The sequence below is a fragment of the Gavia stellata genome, chromosome Z (assembly GCF_030936135.1).
Source record: "Gavia stellata isolate bGavSte3 chromosome Z, bGavSte3.hap2, whole genome shotgun sequence".
Lineage (NCBI taxonomy): Eukaryota > Metazoa > Chordata > Aves > Gaviiformes > Gaviidae > Gavia > Gavia stellata.
This window is the reverse complement of record NC_082637.1, coordinates 11,943,488-11,961,464: the sequence shown is the minus strand read 5'-3', so window position 1 is coordinate 11,961,464 and position 17,977 is coordinate 11,943,488. Positions and strand designations below refer to the sequence as shown.

The 17,977-nt window shown below is 57.5% G+C and overlaps 1 protein-coding gene across 1 annotated transcript; it reads left to right on the top strand.

Moving 5' to 3' along the window:
• The first annotated feature begins 8,101 nt into the window (after positions 1-8,101).
• Positions 8,102-17,518, top strand: LOC132320676 (uncharacterized). The gene is made up of 9 exons (XM_059833409.1): positions 8,102-8,213; positions 12,682-12,930; positions 14,825-15,115; positions 15,359-15,456; positions 15,696-15,888; positions 16,529-16,631; positions 17,041-17,087; positions 17,240-17,311; positions 17,448-17,518. Exons 1-9 carry the CDS (start codon positions 8,102-8,104, stop codon positions 17,516-17,518), a joined length of 1,236 nt encoding a protein of 411 aa, XP_059689392.1.
• The last annotated feature ends 459 nt before the right edge of the window (positions 17,519-17,977 follow it).

Below are 17,977 nucleotides of genomic sequence, written 5' to 3'. Positions count from 1 at the left end.
GGTTTTGGCTGGGATAGAGTTAGTTTTCTTCACAGTAGCTAGTAAGGAGCTGTGTTTTGGATTTGTGCTGAAAACAGTGTTGATAAAGCGGGGATGTTTTAGTTACTGCTGAGCAGTGCTTACACAGAGTCAAGGCCTTTTCTGCTCCTCACACCACCCACCAGCGAGTGGGCTGGGGGTGCACAAGAAGTTGGGAGGGGACACAGCTGGGAGAGCTGACCCCAACTGACCAAAGGCATACTCTATACCATATGATGTCATGCTCAGTATATAAACTAGGGGGAAAGCTGGCTGGGGGACCCCTGCTTGGGGACAGGCTGGGCATTGGTCGGAGGGTGCTAAGCAATTGCTTTCATTTGAATCACTTGTCTTTCTTGGGTTTTATTTTTTGTTGTTGTTATTTTCCTTTTCATTACAACAACAACAACAACAACAACAACAATAATATTTTATTTCATTTATTAAGCTGTTCTTATCTCAACCTACGAGCTTTCTCACTTTTAGTTTTCCGATTCTCTCCCCCATCCCGCTGGGGCAGGGGGGGAGTGAGCGAGCGGCTGTGTGGTGTTTAGTTGCTGGCTGGGGTTAAACCACGACACTTCCAAAACCTGCCGTGCTCCCATCCTCCAAGGCTGCCCAGCAGGTAACAGGGCTGCTTCTTGCCCTCTTGCCCTGGCCCTGGGAAATGCGGCTCTCAGCAGCTCCACACTCATCCCAGGAGGCTGTGCCAGCCTTGCTCCATCTCCTGCCTCTTGACAGGCTGTTTGTAATACTCCCCAGCCACAGCGCAGCGTCCCTGAAGCGCTTGTGGTTCTGCCAGACGTAAGCCAGGAGCAGAGACAACAAGCAGCTGGTCTGGCTGCAGTGATGGGCCGAGCGGCACCACATCAGAGCAGGTCCAGGACTGGCCTTGGCTGAGCTGGTGGGAGCAGCCCTGTGACCCACGGCACCCGCTGCAGGAGAGCAGGGGCAGGGAACAGGGTTGAAAGTGCTCAGTGGGTCTTGGCCTATGGCTCTGGGGAAGAGCCTTCACCTGAGGTTCATCGCTGCCCTTTGATCTGCACGGCTTGGCGTTGCTGCAGGGAGGAACTCAGAAGCAGCACAGCAATGTGGAGGGAAAGGCTGGTGAGGGCATGCATAGCTCAGCACAGTGCCTGCCAGAGACCCTACAGAACAAACCCACGTGCGCAGTCCACCCCAGAAACCCTACATTAACAAACCAACATCCTCAGCCTTGCCCTGGCTTCCTTACCCATCCTGGAGCTGACAAAAGGAAAACCTTCTAGAGGAAAGCAATGCATCAGGCTGGAGAACCATTCCCCTGTGAACTCCGAGCTTCTGTTCGGGAAGGGCGCTTCCTGTCCTGGCCACAGCAGCATGGGTGAGAGAGATGGTCTCAGCTCCCTCTGCTCTCCTGCCCCCAAGTAGAGGCTGTGGAGCCCTGCCTATTCTCCCAGATGCCCGAGCAAGAGGTAGGTGCTGCAAGGGGCTCCCCACCCTTGAGCCAGCGGTCACTCAGGCTACACCTCTCTGAGTAACTCCTCAGCCTGAGCATGGCCCTGTAATCATCCACACTGCCCGGCTGGTTCCCTGACACAGTTTTGGCTTGTGCTAAATAGGGCAGGTTTAAGGGAGGTCATGGGCCGGCGCCGTTCCCAGGAGGAAACACAGACACGGCCACCTCCACGCAGAGAGGAGAGCTGAGCAGTGTGCCTGTCCTCCTGTAGCTGCTGCCTTCCCCTTCAGCTTCCCCTCTCTGTGCCAGGGCACAGAGGAGCAGGGTGACGGTGCTGGGCTCTGGATGTCCATGGGAGCCTTTTGCCTGGAGGTCACCGATGCCACAGCCATGTGTGGACAGCGGTGCTCTGCCCCTGTGTCAGAGGGGCTGGAAAGCGGAGCATCAGCTCTCTGCGCACCAGCAACATCGGGAGCTCCCTGTGACCGGGGGCACTTCCCAGCCCTTTCCCTTGTCCCCGAGCCCTGTCCAGACCCTGTCCAGGCAGGACAGGCTGAGGCAGCACAGGCTGGAGCATGGCCCAGTATGGGGAGGGAAGGCAGCTGCGCTGTGTTTGGCGTGGAAGTCGCCGTCGTGCTGCTGCTTGCAGCCGATTCAAGCACAACTCTTTATTGCTTCTCCCGGCTGTTGCAAATCTCATTAGGTTTAGCGAGCTCTGTGAGCAGCGCTGCCAGCCTTTCTCATCTCTTGCCTTCTCCCATGAGTCAAGGCACCCTGACCTCCAAGGAATTGCGTCAGCACTCTCCATGGGGCCTGGGCCAAAAAACCTTCCTGCACCCTGGTGTACGTGGACCGGTCTGTCACGGACAAGGTGTGCCAGGGTCTGTCACGAAGACAAGGACCAGGAAAGGAGGTGTGGTGGTGTTCTGTGTGGGGACATCTCTACCACACAACAAAGCGAGGGAGCAGGGCTGTCCACACACAGCAGCCTTGTACCCCACGGTGGGTAAAAAACAGGAAGGAGAGCGGGTCCTACTCAGCTGTGTTAGTGGCAAACATGCGAGGCTGATGGTCCCAGGCTGGCAGCAGTAGAAGCAAATGATACTTGAGCCAGGACAAGTGGTGGTAGTGCTGCCTTGACCTGGGATCTCTGCTGGCTCCAGCAAAAGGTAGAGCTGAGATGAATGGGGCAGGGGTTTGATCCTGCTGTGCCCTGTTCCCAGGCAGCACCTGCATGCCACCACAACACATTAAAACCTTTGATTACCATGGCCTAATTTCTGTCCACCTGTGTCATGGGTGGTTGGTCACCCCACCCTGCTGAGCCCTTGTTCTACAGTGGCTGGTTGCGCCAGCACTGGACAAACTGGTCTCCTGGGGTAATTACAGCCAGGAGAGACCCGGTGTTGCAGGCTGTGCGTGAGCCAAGTGTGTCACCACCAGTCCAGCGCCTGGCATGTGAGTCACACCATGAGTCCTTTCTTACGGGACACTCGGGAGCATCTGTGTGGATGCCCTGTAGCCTGGGATTTCATGAAGAGGGACCATCACAGGCATCATCGCGCCAGGCTCACCGGAGGGAGGCTGATATCCCCCTCCCAGTGCCAGCCAGAGACCTGACGTCCCCTGTGTCAGAGGTGAAGCAGCATTCAACTTCCCTCCCCACTGCCTCCAGCTTGGGAACCTGCCTCCCCAGCCTGCTTGTCTCATGGCCATCAGCTCCACGGGATTTCTGCTGGCCAAGGGGGAGCGGGCCAGGCTAAGTGGGGGTTCCCCATGGGAGGTTGTGGGTTGTGGCATGAGATGGGACCTTCCCTTTACCCCCCATCAGCTGTGGCACTGCTGTAGGTCTGCTCAGGGTTCCCCCTTGGCTTGATCCTGGGCTGGAAATGCACATGACTTTATGCACGTGTTTATACAACAAAGGGCAGCTGCTCCCTGTGCCCTGGGCACCGTGCCATCCCCACCACTCTCTCTGACGTACCAGGATGCAGTGCCTGCCTCCCTCCTTCTCCTCCACCTGCCCAGCCTTTGTGGGGAACCAAGTCACCCCACCACAAGCCTTGGTCAGAGGCTGAAGGCTGGGGGAAGCCAGCTGGCTCCCGGGGGTTCTGCAGAGGCACATACTGAGAAAAAGGGTGAGCAGGGCCCAGCGCAGACCTTGGCTTTCCAGTGCCCCATGTGTGAGGGAAGCTGCTTTGGGGAGGCACAGCACGCTGCTGATGGCAACAGCACAGCCAGGACATGGACAGACATCCTCGGATGGGTCAGGCGGGAGCTGTGCCAGCTCGGGGTCCCCCCAGCAGCAGCGATGCCTCCCCCAAGGCATCATTGGTGAAGCACCAGGCATGATGATGGGGCTGTGCAGCCCCCAGAAGACCAGCTAACACCTCCAGCTGTGCCACCTTCCCCCCTCCACTGGGCCACTGACTTCAGTTCATTGGGGAAACAGCTACTTGGCTTTTTCTTCCCTATTCATCTGGTTGCTTCCGGGCTCAGGATATTTTGGGCACTTCTCTGTTCCCAGCTACCCTGGGTGGCATAGGCGGTTCCTCAGGATTTGCTTTCCTCTGGAAGCTGTACAGGCTGAGAACTGAAAAGGGGAAATGCCAAGCCCTTTATTTAAGACCTGTGTATGGAAGGAGAGACTCATGACTCCACCAAACACATGCACTCCATCAGCTGCCTATGAAAAAGAGCTCTGACGTGTGGGGCCAGCACATTGGGTTGGGCGGAGCATTTGAATGGGGGCAATGTAGAGAGGCTTGTGCAATGAAGGAGGTGCAGGGCAAAGGGTTTGTCTAGGAGATAGAGAGCTGCTCCACTCAGGCAGAGAGAGAGACCACAGGCACAATATGCTGCCCCTGCCAGAGGGCAGATGGGGGGATGTGGGTCTGAAACACGGAGGCAGAAAGAGGAGGTCAGAAGCATTGGTCCTGGTGCAGACAGCCTGCCCTGAAAGCAGCATCTTCAGGCAGCAGTTTTGGGGGGAAAGCTAGTCTGGCCTGAGATGCTGCTTCAAATCTTACAATTCCCACCTCCTGGGCTTAGCCAGGTTCCCTGTCCAAGAACCAGGGTGGGACGTGCTGAAGATGGCCCTGGGGATGGGAGCAGGAATGGCTGGACCAGATGTGGAACTGCTTGGAGGTCAGAGCTGGAAACCCCATTTCTGAGCACATCTTCCTCAAACCAAAACGCAGCATCCCACACCCCTCCAGCCTTACTCCACCCTGCTCCCAGCTGCGAACTGCTTATGTCCAATTTTGTGTGCTAAAAATATCTTTCTGGGTGGTCAGCAAATGTGCAGCCAGATGGGAAAGGGTTGCAGTCTGAGAGCGAAGGGGAGCGGGGGTGTATTTGGGGTAGGTGTGGGCTGCAGCACAAGGCCAGATGGGCCTGGGCAGGCTGGGTGGGGGGCCGTGGGCTGGCTGTCACTGCAGAGGGACATGCCTCAAGGCAGCAGTTGCAGGGCAGAGAGTCTTGCTTGGCTTGGGTCCATGCTTCTGGGGAGAAGGACATGGCAGGGGGGGCAGACCTGGCAGCTCTGTAAGCCACCTCGGGAGCAGAGATGGCAGCCTTGGGTGGCCAATGCCACAAGAGGGAGTCCCTGCCCTGGCTGCTGCCGCCAACTGGGTGATGGCCAAGATGCCCCAATGCCACCCCTATCCCAGGCCAGCGCAGCTCCATGCAGACCTCCCAGGTGTTTTGCTGGGCCCAAGGCAGACTGTGATAACCCGTCATGACGAGGCTGTCATCCTGGAGGGATCCCTCTGCATCCTGGCACTACTGGGGCTCCCCTTACCCTCCTGCTGCCCGTAGGTCTGGGGGTTGTCCCCTCAGCTCTGGGGGAGATGTGCTGTAGGGGACAGGGATGTCTGGGTTTTATCGTCACCTTGGGGAAGGGGCTGGAGGGTTCCTAAGTTCAGGGTGGCATGGTGCACTGGCCTTTGTCCCCACCATGGCACTGCAAGATCCCCGCGTGGAAGAAGATTCAGGGCTGGTAGGGTTGGGAAGGTTGCTGGAGGGATGAGGAAGATGCCACAGCAGGGCTTGGGGCAGGGCTCTAGCCGGGATCCTGTGGGCATTTTCCAGCTCTCCCTGACAGAAGATCCTCTGGGCTCTAGCAACGCAGGCTGCAGCCCTGACTGAGGCAGGTGCTGCGTCCTGGAGAGGAAGCCTTGGGAGCCAGCCCCCCAGATCTCACCGGGTCATGTGCTGGTTCTGCACAGGGACCAGACCCCTGCCTGGCCATCTCGGGGCCGGATCTGACTGGGTTGCCCTCCCCAGGCCTGATCCTGACCCACCACCTGGGGAATGACGTCCCAGCCTGGCCTCAGCCCACCCCCATCACCATGGCCGTGTCTGATGGTTTCTAGATACGCCCCACACTGGGCTCCCTCAAGGACAGGTATGTGTTAGGGACGGGGATGAGCCCCAAATATACTTCTGTTATTTGTGAGGTCTGACACAAGAATAGACTTTACTATAGGGGAACGTGGTAGATATGTCAGCAGTGCTTTCCACAAAACCTGATCCTCAAAAGCCACAGCTACTTCTCGTTTACTTGTGGTTTTGTGGATGGTTTTGAGCCCTCAGCGTTCTTCCCTATCAGAAGTAAAACTTGCTTTGTGAGGCTTAGTCCTGATGCAAGGGCTAGAGCTGTGTACGCAGAATATGTGCAGCCCACACGTGATGTGCTCTTGGAAGCTCAGTGAGTGGTCTCACAGAGCTGGAGCTCATCACCTCCCATTGATCATGCCATGCCAAGCTTGGATTCATGAGTTGCTGTGTGACTTGACAGTCCCTTGGCAACCTTCTCTCATTTGAACTCTGCTGTGTGGTTCCCAGTGAAGTAAGGCATCATGAATTGAACTAGCAGCTCTAATGTTAGACTGTGAAAGAGCTAGGCATATGACTAGGTGTGCTGGCTTTCAGTATTTCTCCAAAATTTTTCTAGTGCGTGCTATACACCAAGACAACAAATCTCAAAAAATTATACATTTCTAAGGAGGAAGTGCATTTCCTCCACTGCATTTCAGGGTAGGGGAAAAGAAAATAAATACTCACACCAGCTGCCACAGCAAGCCTCTTGCACCACATGAACATTTTTGTAGCTTGGCTGTTTTCTTTCACTGTTTTTGCTTCTTTCATGTGGCAAAGGGAGGCAGTGAGAGTGTCTACATCTAACGCGCTGGGATTTTATGAGGACATTACCCAGTGAGTGCTGGCTGTGGCCATTCTCCTGGGTGCTTACACCTTTGCTGGCTGCACAGGGACAAAAAAAGCCTGGTTCCCAAAGCCCAGGGAACCACCAAGGAAAGAGGGAGGACATGACTTAGTGCTGCTGCTTCTCTTGCAGCAAGCTTGCTAGAAGACTTTACCCCATTGATCTCAAAACAGCTGTGTGTGAGACAGCTGGACTTGATGTACTGATGTTCCTGAATGGATCTTAGGAGAGACCGAGCCTCCTGAAACCCCTCAGTGTTGCTGCTCTACCGGGGTAATGCAGGTACACCAAGCACTGTCCTGGGAAAGGATCTGCCATGGTGGTGCCTGGGAAAGGATCTGCCATGGAGCTCTGGGCCAACCAGTCCCAGCCGGGTGGTGAAGAGCACCCTGGGTGACAGCACCCATTCCCAGAACACTGATTGTGTTGGACCGTAGAGCAATCATGATCCTCTGTCCAGGGAAACAGAGAGGCCGTATAAACCACAGAGTTGAAAGATCTGCCCAGGAGAGCTGCAATAGCACAGCAGCCGGGACTCATGGAAGCTTGAGGCCATGCAACGGTGTGTGAGCTGGAAAGGAGGCTCAGAGATGAGCTTGGTGGTGGCATCTTCAGGGACAGGAGACTGGGGGAGTGTGAGCAAGCTGGTCTTGGGGTTATGGCCCAAAAAGAGGAACACCCAGGGAAATCCCTCCCATACCCAAAGACCCTGCCTGGCCTAGCCACAGACAGGAATAAGTCTTCTCCAACCAGCTCCAGGAAGACCCTCCTACCCACAGTGCGGTATGCACTGTCCATGTTGAGGGCACTTCACATCCTAGAAGGCACTGAGGAAGTGGAGCTCAGAGCAGGGTAGCAGGAAAGATTTGGAGGAGAAAGGAGATGGGCCACATCTGGCTGGTTCAGGAGGTTCTCAGATCTGGAAGGCCTATTGGTGGGGTTCAACAGCAAGATTGGTGCAGCTGGGACAGTTCAAGGTAACAAGTAGAGAGATTTCAAGGCAAAAGTGATGCATAATGAGAGCAGCCTGGGGTGGGCGTGGGCACATGAACCGGGGTGTTTTCCTCAACATCCACCGCTGGATCTGGAGGGACAGAGGAGTGAGGCAGACCTGAGAAAGTTTTGGGGGTGTTTGTGGGAGGAGGGCTACGGGGGCCTGAAGTAACCAGTACAAAGGCTGGAACGAGGCACCCAGGAGACCCCATCAAGCCTGGACCCACGGCCTGTGGGCAGATGGGTGAGGAGCAGCCCTGCGGCCGGTGGGATGCTCTCTTTCCAAAGAGGAAGCTCCTTGCACCACATGCAATTTCCCTACGTGGCTGTTTCATTTCTGTGTCTGCACCTCTCCTATGCTGGGTTACACAGATACCTTTCCGCAGCGGCTCAGACTGAGCCCTGCCCGGGGACTTCGTGCCAGCATGGCCCTGCGAGGACTGGCTCTGGCCTTTCTCCTGGTCCTTGCCCTTCTGTTGCTTGCATGGGGCCAAAAGAACCCTGGTCCCAAGAACCAGGGGGAATCCAAGGAAGCAGGTAAGAGTGGGTTGCGCCTCTCTCTTACAGAAAAGGTTTTGCTGCTCCTCCCTGCACGTTTGCTATGTGGCTTTACTCTGTTCAGCCCACAGCGGCTGTGTTGGAGAGGATTGAAGCTGGTGTCTGCATCAGTCCTGAGACACTTGGGCATCCGTTGGGTTGTGCTGGGGCAAAGCTCTGTTTGGGGATGGAGGGCACCAAGCCTCGGTGTGCTGGGAAAGCCTCCATGGGTGCGGGAGCTGCAGTGTCCCTCCGGGGAGTGGGCAGTGTCCCTGGGAGCAGGACGTGGCTCGTTCTTGTTGCACGGTGGACAGATGAAGCCAGAACAGTCAGAGCAGTGGTGCCATTCCTGGTGCAATCCAGGCAGCATCCCTACCGGAAGGGAAGAGGGGGGGTGGTGTTCAGCAAAGATGTGGGGAGCTGCGAGATGGATCCCTATGTTAGCTGGGATGCATGCTCTCTCCTGGAGTCCCTGGGCTGGGGGAGCTGTAGTTCGGTGGGATTGTTCTTTACCAGTGTTCTGTTCTTTCTCTGTGCCAGGAGGGCTAGGGCTAGACCCTCCTGGGTCTCTGCTGGCCTCTTCCTATGGAGAATGAGGGCTTTCCTATGGAGAACGTGGGCTTTTCTACAGAGACTGTGTGCTGTGCCCTGGGATTGCCGGCACCTGTCGAGGTTCCCATGGAGCACAGCGGGAGCGGTTGCTCTTTGCAGCAGGGGCTAGGGGGCCTGAGGTGTGAGTCATTCTCTCCGCAGGGAAATGGGAGCAGAAGTGGCTTGCCAAGTCACCGAATGGGTCATGAGTCACATTACCCATCGCTGGTGGCTGGAGGGATGCTACCCTTCCAGCAATGGGCAGCCCTCAGCTATCAGGGGCAGGATGGAGCCTGTTCCCCTCGACTCAGTAGCAGCTCCTGCCCCGTTCTCCCATTCCCCACAGCCCATCCCGGACAAGCCCTGTTGATAGTCATGGATCTCCCCTCCTTGGCCTGAGGGGTCCCAGCTGGAGGAGGCTGTGATGGGCTCGGGGGAGGCATTGGCTCTGGGCAGCTGGAGGATTTTTCTTGAATCTGTGTCTGCAGAAGAGGTGTGGGGCACCAAATTGGGGTTCTGACCATTGTCCTGTACCATGCCGCTGATGTCTGCAGCACCAAATGAGGCTGTTGGAGTCTGGATTATGGGTGGCCTGGCAGAGCTGCAGGCAGGGGCTGAGCTTGCCTCCACCTGCACTGAGAGGAAAGCCCCTGCTTTTGCTGCAGTCGGTGCTCTGCAAGTATCATCACGGAATCATGACTGCCATAGACATGTGCTTTTTTCACTTTCTTTTTGTGGCCTGTGTCCTTGCTGTTCAGGAAGAGCCATCAACATCTGAACGACCCACATGCATTTTCTAGAGCAGACCTAGACAACAAAGGCTTGCATTACTTGCTGACAGTTGACATTACTTGCTATGGCCCAGTTTTGCTCACCTTCCTTTCCCCACTGAGGTCTGCACGAGACAGCCTCGTGCTCCCATTGCTCCTGCTTGCTATGCCCCTTCTTGTGGCTTGGCCTTGCCAGCTGTTTCCTCACTGGCCCTTCTTGTTGATTCCTACTCCCTTGGGAGTGCAACCTGCTTACCACAGCCTCTGACTGAGCCAGGCTGTGCTCTTACTGCATCCCCCGTCCTCCTTCTGTGTAAGGGTGTTTCTGGCTAGCCTTTCAGATCGTAGAGCATCTCAGGGACACCCAGCCTTCGGGACCTGTTTCCTGACAAGTACCAATAGGAAAACCACATTCCTCCCCACAGGTGGAAATCTGCTCTTTGAAGCGTGGTTCATTTTCCCACAGCAGAGGGATTTCCTCCTGGCTGGCTGGTGTCCCTGGTCAAAGGCTTGGTGCTGGGCAGGTAGCCCGGACTCTGCTGGGGGGGGGGAAGGACCCTGGGGCAGGAGTGTGAGGGTGTGTGCGCTGCTTCAGGGGGTTTTAACGATGGGAGGGAAGGTGCATGCTGGGGATGCCTAACTAGGCTTGGACTGAGTCAAGGGTTTCAGGTTTGTCAAGGCTTTTGGCTGTCACAGTGAAGTGTGTGATCTGAGGGCACTGGGAGGGATCCAGCTGCGGGGAAGAAGTTTCCTATCTGGACAACACACGTGGTCTCAAAGGACGGGGGTGGTGGCCACTGTCCTTTGTGGTGGAGGGCCCAGGGTGCCGGGTTGAGAGGATGGCATGAAGACCTGCCACCAGATAAGGGAAGTGTGGTGATGCCCCTGTTCCAGTGTAAGGGAGTGCAGCCCCATCAGTGCTGGCTGGCAGGAAGCGGGCAGCTGTAGAGATGCGTGTAGCTGAGGAGAGGTGTTTCATCCTAATTTAGGGGAGGCGACCTCCGACCCCGATGCCTCCTCATGGACTTGGTTTGCACGGGGTGAGCAAGTCTGGGTGACTTGTCTACCAGGGTAGGACAAGGCAGGTTCATTTTGGGTGAAGCGCACAGAAAAGTCTGGGTGCATGGAGTGGGGTCATTGTGGCCAATGCTGTGAACATGCATGTGCAGGTCTGAGGGCAGACTGTTGGTGCTGGCAGCTGCCTTGTGGGGTCAAGTCAGGAGGGTGTGCAATGGCAACAGCAGCCCACTGGGTCTGGTGCCCCTCCACAGCCCCTGTCTTTGGGGCAGAGAGCGCAGGAGGGAGCAGCACCCACTGGGCTGCTGGATCCCGCTGGCTGGGATCCCTCCGCAGAGCGTTGGGTGGGCAGGAGGGCCTGCGGGTAACCCTCCTGCACTGCACCTGGGGGTGCAAGGAGGGTTAATGCACCTGGGGTCTGGGGCCTCATCCTGGGAGGTGCTCGTCTCTGCCTCCCCTCTGAAGTGAGGGGGACCAGCACCCCTCTGGACGGAGCCTCCTCACCCCCGAGGACGCTGCCGGAGCCCAGTGATCCTCAGGGCTCTCCCTCATGGCCTTTGCACACAGGAAGGTGTAAAGCTCCCTCCGACTGGGACCCCAAGCTGCAGGTTACCCCAAACCAGAGCAGCTATGCCTTGAACGATTTGGTGCAGCTGAGCTGTGCTGGGGAGTATGTGCCACCGGTCCCCCAGATCAGGTACATTGCCAGCGGGACCCAGACCTTGTGGAACGGGACTGCTACCTGCAAGGGTACGCACAGCCCCGCATCACCCTGACCCCGGGGTCCTGGGCTGGCAGCAGACCCTCCATGACATGGTCGTGCTTCAGCCCCACACGGGTGACAGTCGGGGAATTAGAGACCTGGATGCCTTGGCTTTCCCCCCTGTCCTGGCAGTGCCGGGGCACCTTTTGTCTCAGCACCTTGCTGTGGGCAGCTGCTGGGGATCTGTGCTTCTGGGGAGGGATTCAAAGGTGGGAACCCTTCCTGGCCAGCATCTCCTGCCTCCACATGGAGAGCTGCACATGTGAAGCTGGGAGGAGGAGGAGTAGCTGGAGGGGTTCAGCTTGAAGCTTTGGCACTTTGTGCTCCTTGTTTCCCTGGGAAGCTTCTCTGGGGTTTGGGTGAGCGCTGGTGGGGGAGGCTGTCACTGCTGCACTGCTCACCTGGGCATAGAGTGGGGCAAGAGAATGGGGTCTCAAGCACCCCATGGGTGGGTAGAACCCAGGGGAGGCTTGGGATTCCTGGAGATAGGGGTGACGATAAGCCCTGTGCCTCTGAACAGTGCCTGGGCACATCGTGGGAGTAGAGGGACTTATGTGTGTCAGGATGAGTGACTGCTCAGAGTCACGGGGAGCAGAGACCCGTCCCAAGCCTTCTCTTGTCACCTCCCAAAAATACTCCTCACCCAATTTTACCTCTGACAGAAACATGCCAAAGGCCTGTTTGGTGGGACCCGAGACTCCAGATGGCACCAGTCCGTGGGAATTACAAAAAGAACGAAGAAGTGACTCTGAGCTGCAACAATGGTTTCCAGCCTTCCTTCACCCACGTCAAATGTGCAGGGGGAGCGCAGCCATTTAATTATTCTGGATCTCTAAATAGAGATGTGTGGCTGGGGAGGAAAAGCAGTGATGCCTGGATCCACATTGAGGGGAACGTAGTGTGCATTGGTAAGCAGGGTGTCAGGAGGTGCCTCTTACGGAGCTCTGTGCTCAAATCCTGCCACAATCATCCATCTCTGAGCTTCCACCATCACCACTGTGTCCAGGGATGCACTTCTGATGCCTGATTGGGGCCACTCAGATCTTCCTGGTTTTGATGTCTGAGACCATTCCCCCACTGAATTCTGGCACATCTTTGTTCATCACTTGCCTTGTCAGGCCCCAGCCCTGGCTGACACTGACCCACAAGGAAAGCCACTTCCCAACAAGCCTTGCCAAGGGGTCACATCCTAGCAGATGGATGTGTCACCTTCCCCCTCCCTTCACGGGCTGGAAGGATTGCTGGGGACTGCTGATACCCCACCACACAGCCCTGCCCCTCCTCGAAACCTCCCAGACCAACTAACACCCACTTTCACTTCTGCCAGAAACGTGCCAAAGGCCTCGCTGGGGCCGAGGACTCCAGCTGGCACCAGACCAGGAAAATTACAAGAAGAATGAAGAAGTGATGCTGAGCTGCCCTGAGGGTTTCCAGCCGTCCTTCACCCATGTCAAATGTATGGGAAAAGTCCTGTTCATTAGCAACGGGAAACCTGTACACAGAGAAGCTTGGAATGGAAGGGACAGCAGAGGCAGATGGATCAACATTCAGCCCACCTTCAGCGTGGAGTGCGATGGTAAGGGAGGCATCAGGAGCTCTCCTGGCTGCCCCATTCTGCCCTTCCCGAGCAGGGGAAGGCAGGCTGTGCGTGCACAGGAGGTTCCGGGCTCTCTGCCTGCCTGGGGAAATGGTCGGTGCTGCTGAAGGCAGTGTCGAGGCAGCCCAGGAGCCTGCCCTGTACTTGCCCCGGGGCTCCAGGGGAGCCTCTGCAGAGCTGGGTCTGGTGCCAGCCTCAGTCCCTGAGGGTCCCGGCAGGAAGGGGCTGTGGGATCAGGGTGGGGGGCAGTGGCCAGAGCTGCCCATGCCAGGCCAGGGCAAGGAGCCCGGCATGCCGGGCTCCAGACTGTAGTTCATGGGTGGGTGGGAGGTTCCCAGTGGAGGTGCGTGGGTGACATGGGTCTCCCTGAAGGGTTCTGGCAAGAGCATGTGCAGCAAAGACGGGGGCTACAGTGGTGTAGGTCTGACAGGCATTTGTGGCAAAAGCATTGCATCAGGATCTGGGGGATCACAGGATTTTGCTCCCTGTGTCCTCTCCGCCTGTGCAGGCAGGGTAAAGTTCTGGCGTCCTCCTCATGTGCTGGTCTCCCAGTCTCTGCTGCATGCCATCACTGCAGCAGCCAGCTTTTGGGCTTAGGCTTTATTGCCTTCTCAGGAGGACTCAGGGGTTGTTGTCCTCCGTGAGGGACAAACAGGGCACCGGGGTCAAATGCTGGCCCATCAGTCTCTGCGCAGACTTTGTGCATAGTACGAGCCCTTTGTGGGTGCCCCCAATCCCTGGAACTCCAGCTTCTCTTGCCTTTCCCAGGAGGCCTGGGGGAAGCAGCTCGGGGCCCTCCTTGCCCTCATCCCCTTGCCAAGGATGTGGTGCAGGAGGGCTGCTCCGTATGGTGTGCTGGAGCTCCGTCCCTCACCCTGCTGTGCCAGGGAAGGGGATCCCCTGCTCCACCCCTTGGCATGCCCTGCGTGGCCACCCTCTGCCCTGCTAACACCTTCCCTTCTTGTTGGTGCAGAGAAATGCCAGAAGCCCCAGTGGGATCCCAGGTTTATCTTTGACCAAGAACGGGGGACCTTCAACCCAAATGAAGTGGTAAAGATGAGATGCCCTGAGGGGCACTGGCCTCCCCCCATGGAGATCAAATGTGTGAAGCTGAACCCAAGGAAAGTCTCCACGATTCCTCGCAGTGGCTGGATTGTGAGGAATGGCACAGGCCACTGGCACCCGATGGAGGGGAACATGACCTGTGTGGGTAAGTGAGCGAACTAGCCACTCTCCCAGTGCTCTCAGTCTGTTCTCCCCAAGCACGGAGAACAGTGCTGCATATGTCCCACAGCATTAGTGCCCTGTGCTCGGGGTGGTCAGGGCATGGCGTGGGCATTCACTCCAGAGAAAACTGCTGCTGATGCATCCCAGGTTTTTGTCTGTGCTGTTGGCAGCTGGGGCACCCTGCACAGCACCGAGGGGGTCAAGTCCTCGCCACTGTCCATAGGGCCCCAGGCAGCGTGCCCAGAACAGCCAGATGGGTCTGCCTGGAGAAGGGCACGATAGCCCAGGAGCAGGAGGGCAGTGCCCTGCTTTGGCTGCTGGATTTGTTGGCTAAGTCATTGCTGGTATGAAAGGGTGCAGTCACCAGATCAGTTGCTAGCCCCAGGGTGGTGGCTGCAGAGAGGCCACAAGTACTTGCTCTTACCCTCCCACAATCACTGGAGCACCCAGAGTACCCCTGGGAACCGTCCAGGGCCAGAGGAAGGTGCAGGCAGTGCCTGAGTGTAGTCTTGGAGAAGGCGGGATGGCCTTGTCTGCACCGTGCCAGGGACAAGCTAGTGAGGGAGTGGTGGGGATGACAGAGGTCAGCTGCAAGGCTGGGAGGGGAAGGGAAGAAAGTGACCTTCTGGCAATGTTTCCTTCACAGAAGTCCTCCAGGTTGTCCCCGGGACCTTGGAGATTTCCAGCACCAGCATCAAACTGAACTGGACCTGCAGGCTCACCGACACCTGCCAGCGCATTCGGGCCAGGTGCCGGCTGGAAGAGCGTTCCTCCCCTCCCTGTAAGGCTGAAGAGGTGAAGGGAGAGGAGATGTTACGCGGCCAGGAGGGAACATTTACATGCCCCCCTCTGCAGCCCTTCACTGTCTACAGTGTCACCATCTCCCTGCCCCCCAGCACCATCCTGTACACACGGCTCCTCACGACAAAGGAAACGGGTACGTGTCCTCCTACATGAAATGTAAAGGTGGCCTTAGCAGTGATGTCCTGGGATCAGGGCTGCTCGGATCCTGTGGGGCTCAGAGAAAGGGGCTGTGCAGGGCCCTGGAGCACAGCACGTCCCCTCCTCACTCTCCCTGTCCTCACTACACCATTGCTGCTGCTGCTGCGGCACCTGCAGCCTTTGTGGGGGACAAATCCTCACTGGCCTCATGCGTGACCTGGTCCTCCTGTGCTTCCAGTGCCAGACAAACCGGAGCAGCTGTGGCTGGATCCCAGCACGGGGTCCCTCAGGTGGGAGCCGCTGCCCTCCTGCAAAGGGGAGATCATCGGATACCAGGTACCTGGGAACCATGGACTTCCCGTGGTCCCCCTCACCTTGCCAGGCACCTCCCTGCCTGGAGCTCTGTGCAGGCAGTCTGAGGAGAGGGGTGAACCCTCCTCAGCCAGGGCCCACAGCTCTACACTGCTGGTGTTTCTGGTGGGGACAGGAGGGGACCTGTCCCCAGCCAGCAGTAGCAGCCCCTCTCTGCAGAGCTGCAGGAGCAGCTCCCCACCAGCTCCCTGTCCTTCCTCTAGCTGAACATCACATCCAGAAGAGCACACGATGGCAGCTTCCTTGAATTCAAGCAGGTGTTGGTGAACCAGTCTGTCACTCAGTACACACCACTTCGTCAGACACCTGGAAGCAAATATACGGTGACGGTGCAGGGCCTCACAGTGGCTGGTGCTGGGGCTGCCTCATTGCTGGAATTTCAAACCTATGTCTCGGGTAATGGTTGTTCTGCCCTGGGTCTGGCTGAGGTGACCTCCCTGGGAGTGAGTGCTGAGCCTGGAGCAGCTTTCGGAGTTGTGTGTGCACCCGCTCTGTCCCCACCAAGAGAGCGTGGTCACCCCGAGAGCCCAACTCAGCAGTGGGGGCTGTGGGGCTGGGTGAGTCCTGCTTCGAGGGGGTGCATTGCCTGGTCCCCAGAGCTTCATGCACCTGTTCGTGCATGTGAGAGCAGAGCTGGCCCCTCTACTCTTCCACTGAAGACAAAGACACCCATCCCTGCACTCGGGTGCACGGAGGCAGGGGGGGCTTGATGTCAGAGAGCACTAGGGCTGCTGAGCCTGGGCCTGTGTGTCCTCTTGCTGTCCACAGGCTGGTTGACTGGGCTTCCAGACCCTCTGTTGTGTATGGGAGATGGTGCAAGTCCCTGTGCTCCAGAGCCTCCCTCTGCCCTGCCCTGCCCAGCAGACGTGGGAGCAGGGGAAGACTGTGCCTCGCTGCCTGTCCCTGCAGCAGCCAGGACAGCAGAGCCTGGACACATGTGTCTACACACATGCACACACCCAACGCCAAGGTCGGGGCCATTGCTGGCACATGGTCCAGGCTGTGGCACTCACTCCTGGCTGTGTGTTAGTTGCAGGGCAGCCTCTGGGCCCGTGGCCTCGGTTGGCGGTCACGGTAGTGGTGATGGTGTTGGTGTTGGTCCCACTGTCAGCAGGGATCCTGTGGTTTGTGCTGTCCAGGTGAGTAGGTAGGAGACTTGGAGTTGTTGCTCTGCCTCAGGTCATGCTATGCTGTGGGGTGGCTGGGGACGGAGAAGGGGTTCCCCCAGCTGCTCCCATCCCTCTCCAGGTGTGGAAGGTGCAGCTGGCTGGTCCTACCATAGCTCGGCTGCAGGGCTCCCGGCTGGGGCTCATAAGCATCTTCCTCAGGGCTGGGGCAGGGACCGTGTGTGCTAAGAGCCCCGCTCCGTTGTTGCTGTTCCTGCCACTGCTGCTGTCGCCTGGGGTGCTGATGGGCAATGCCTGCCAGCTCATGAGAGGCCCAGAGGGAGGGTGTGCAGAGCCCTCCATGCCTCTGCTGCTGGGTTCAGCAGGACCCTGGGCCATGTCAGCCTCTCCCCTGACTCAGGACTGCCCTTTGCCTTCCCAGGAAAAGGAAGGCCTTGCCCAGCAAAGCCGAGGAGGATCATTACACAGGTAGGGTCCCCATCACAGAGACTGCTGTAGGGCTGGGGTTGGAACTGGGAGGAGAGTAGCCCCCAGTGCTGCTGCCTGCTTGGGTCTGCCCTGCTCCGTCTCCCGCAGCCCCTGGGTCTCTCAGGCTGTTTTTGTCATGTTGCCCCCCCCAGAGCTCCAGCCCTATGAAAACTTGGATAATTACTGTGTGATCAAGGAGACTATTTGGGCAGAAGAAGATGCAGGTAGGAGATGGAGTGCCCTGCCTGTTCCCACACATGGCAGGGAGAGGGTGGAGAGGGGCAGCTGTGGCAGCATGAGCTCTGCACGCTGCCAAGGGCACACAGCAGCCTCTGCCCTGGGTGTTCTTGGTCTCCACAGGTGAAGGTGGCCAGGCTGGAGAGCCGTTGCCCCAGCCCTCGCTTGTCCTGGAGCCCTCAGTGAGACAGTGAGGGAGAGGAGAAGATGCGGTGGATATCTGAGGCTCAGTGCTGATGACACTTCCCATAGCCCCTTCTTGAGGCTCGGTCCTCCACCACTGGAAGCAGGACCTCATATAGCTTGTGCTGGGTTATTGCTTGACCTCAGGTTTCCTCCCTCACCAAGCTCCAGCATCCTCTGTCACAGAGAAGGAGAAGCCCAAAGCCTGGGACCACCTGCTTGTGCCAGCAAGGATGTTTTCTGGTAATCCTCCAGTGCTCTGGCAAAGCCATCTCACCCACATCCTGGTGCCTGCAACTGTCCTCTGAAACCAAAACAGCTCTCTGGGTCCCAGCCCCTCTTTCTCCCCTCCGTATCCCCATATCCACCTAGACCCCAGCCTCTGCCTGACTTTGACCCAACTGCGCTGCCCTCACAGCTGTGCTGCTGTGTCTGAACAACCAATAAATTGTTCTGGTTTGCCTACCCTG

Excerpts from the sequence above, each read along its gene's own strand:
- LOC132320676 (XM_059833409.1), top strand. The coding sequence starts at position 8,102 with ATGGCCCTGCGAGGACTGGCTCTGGCCTTTCTCCTGGTCCTTGCCCTT. Across the intron at positions 16,632-17,040 it reads CTGTGGTTTGTGCTGTCCAG|GAAAAGGAAGGCCTTGCCCA; the intron begins GTGAGTAGGTAG and ends TTGCCTTCCCAG. Across the intron at positions 17,312-17,447 it reads TTGGGCAGAAGAAGATGCAG|GTGAAGGTGGCCAGGCTGGA; the intron begins GTAGGAGATGGA and ends TGGTCTCCACAG.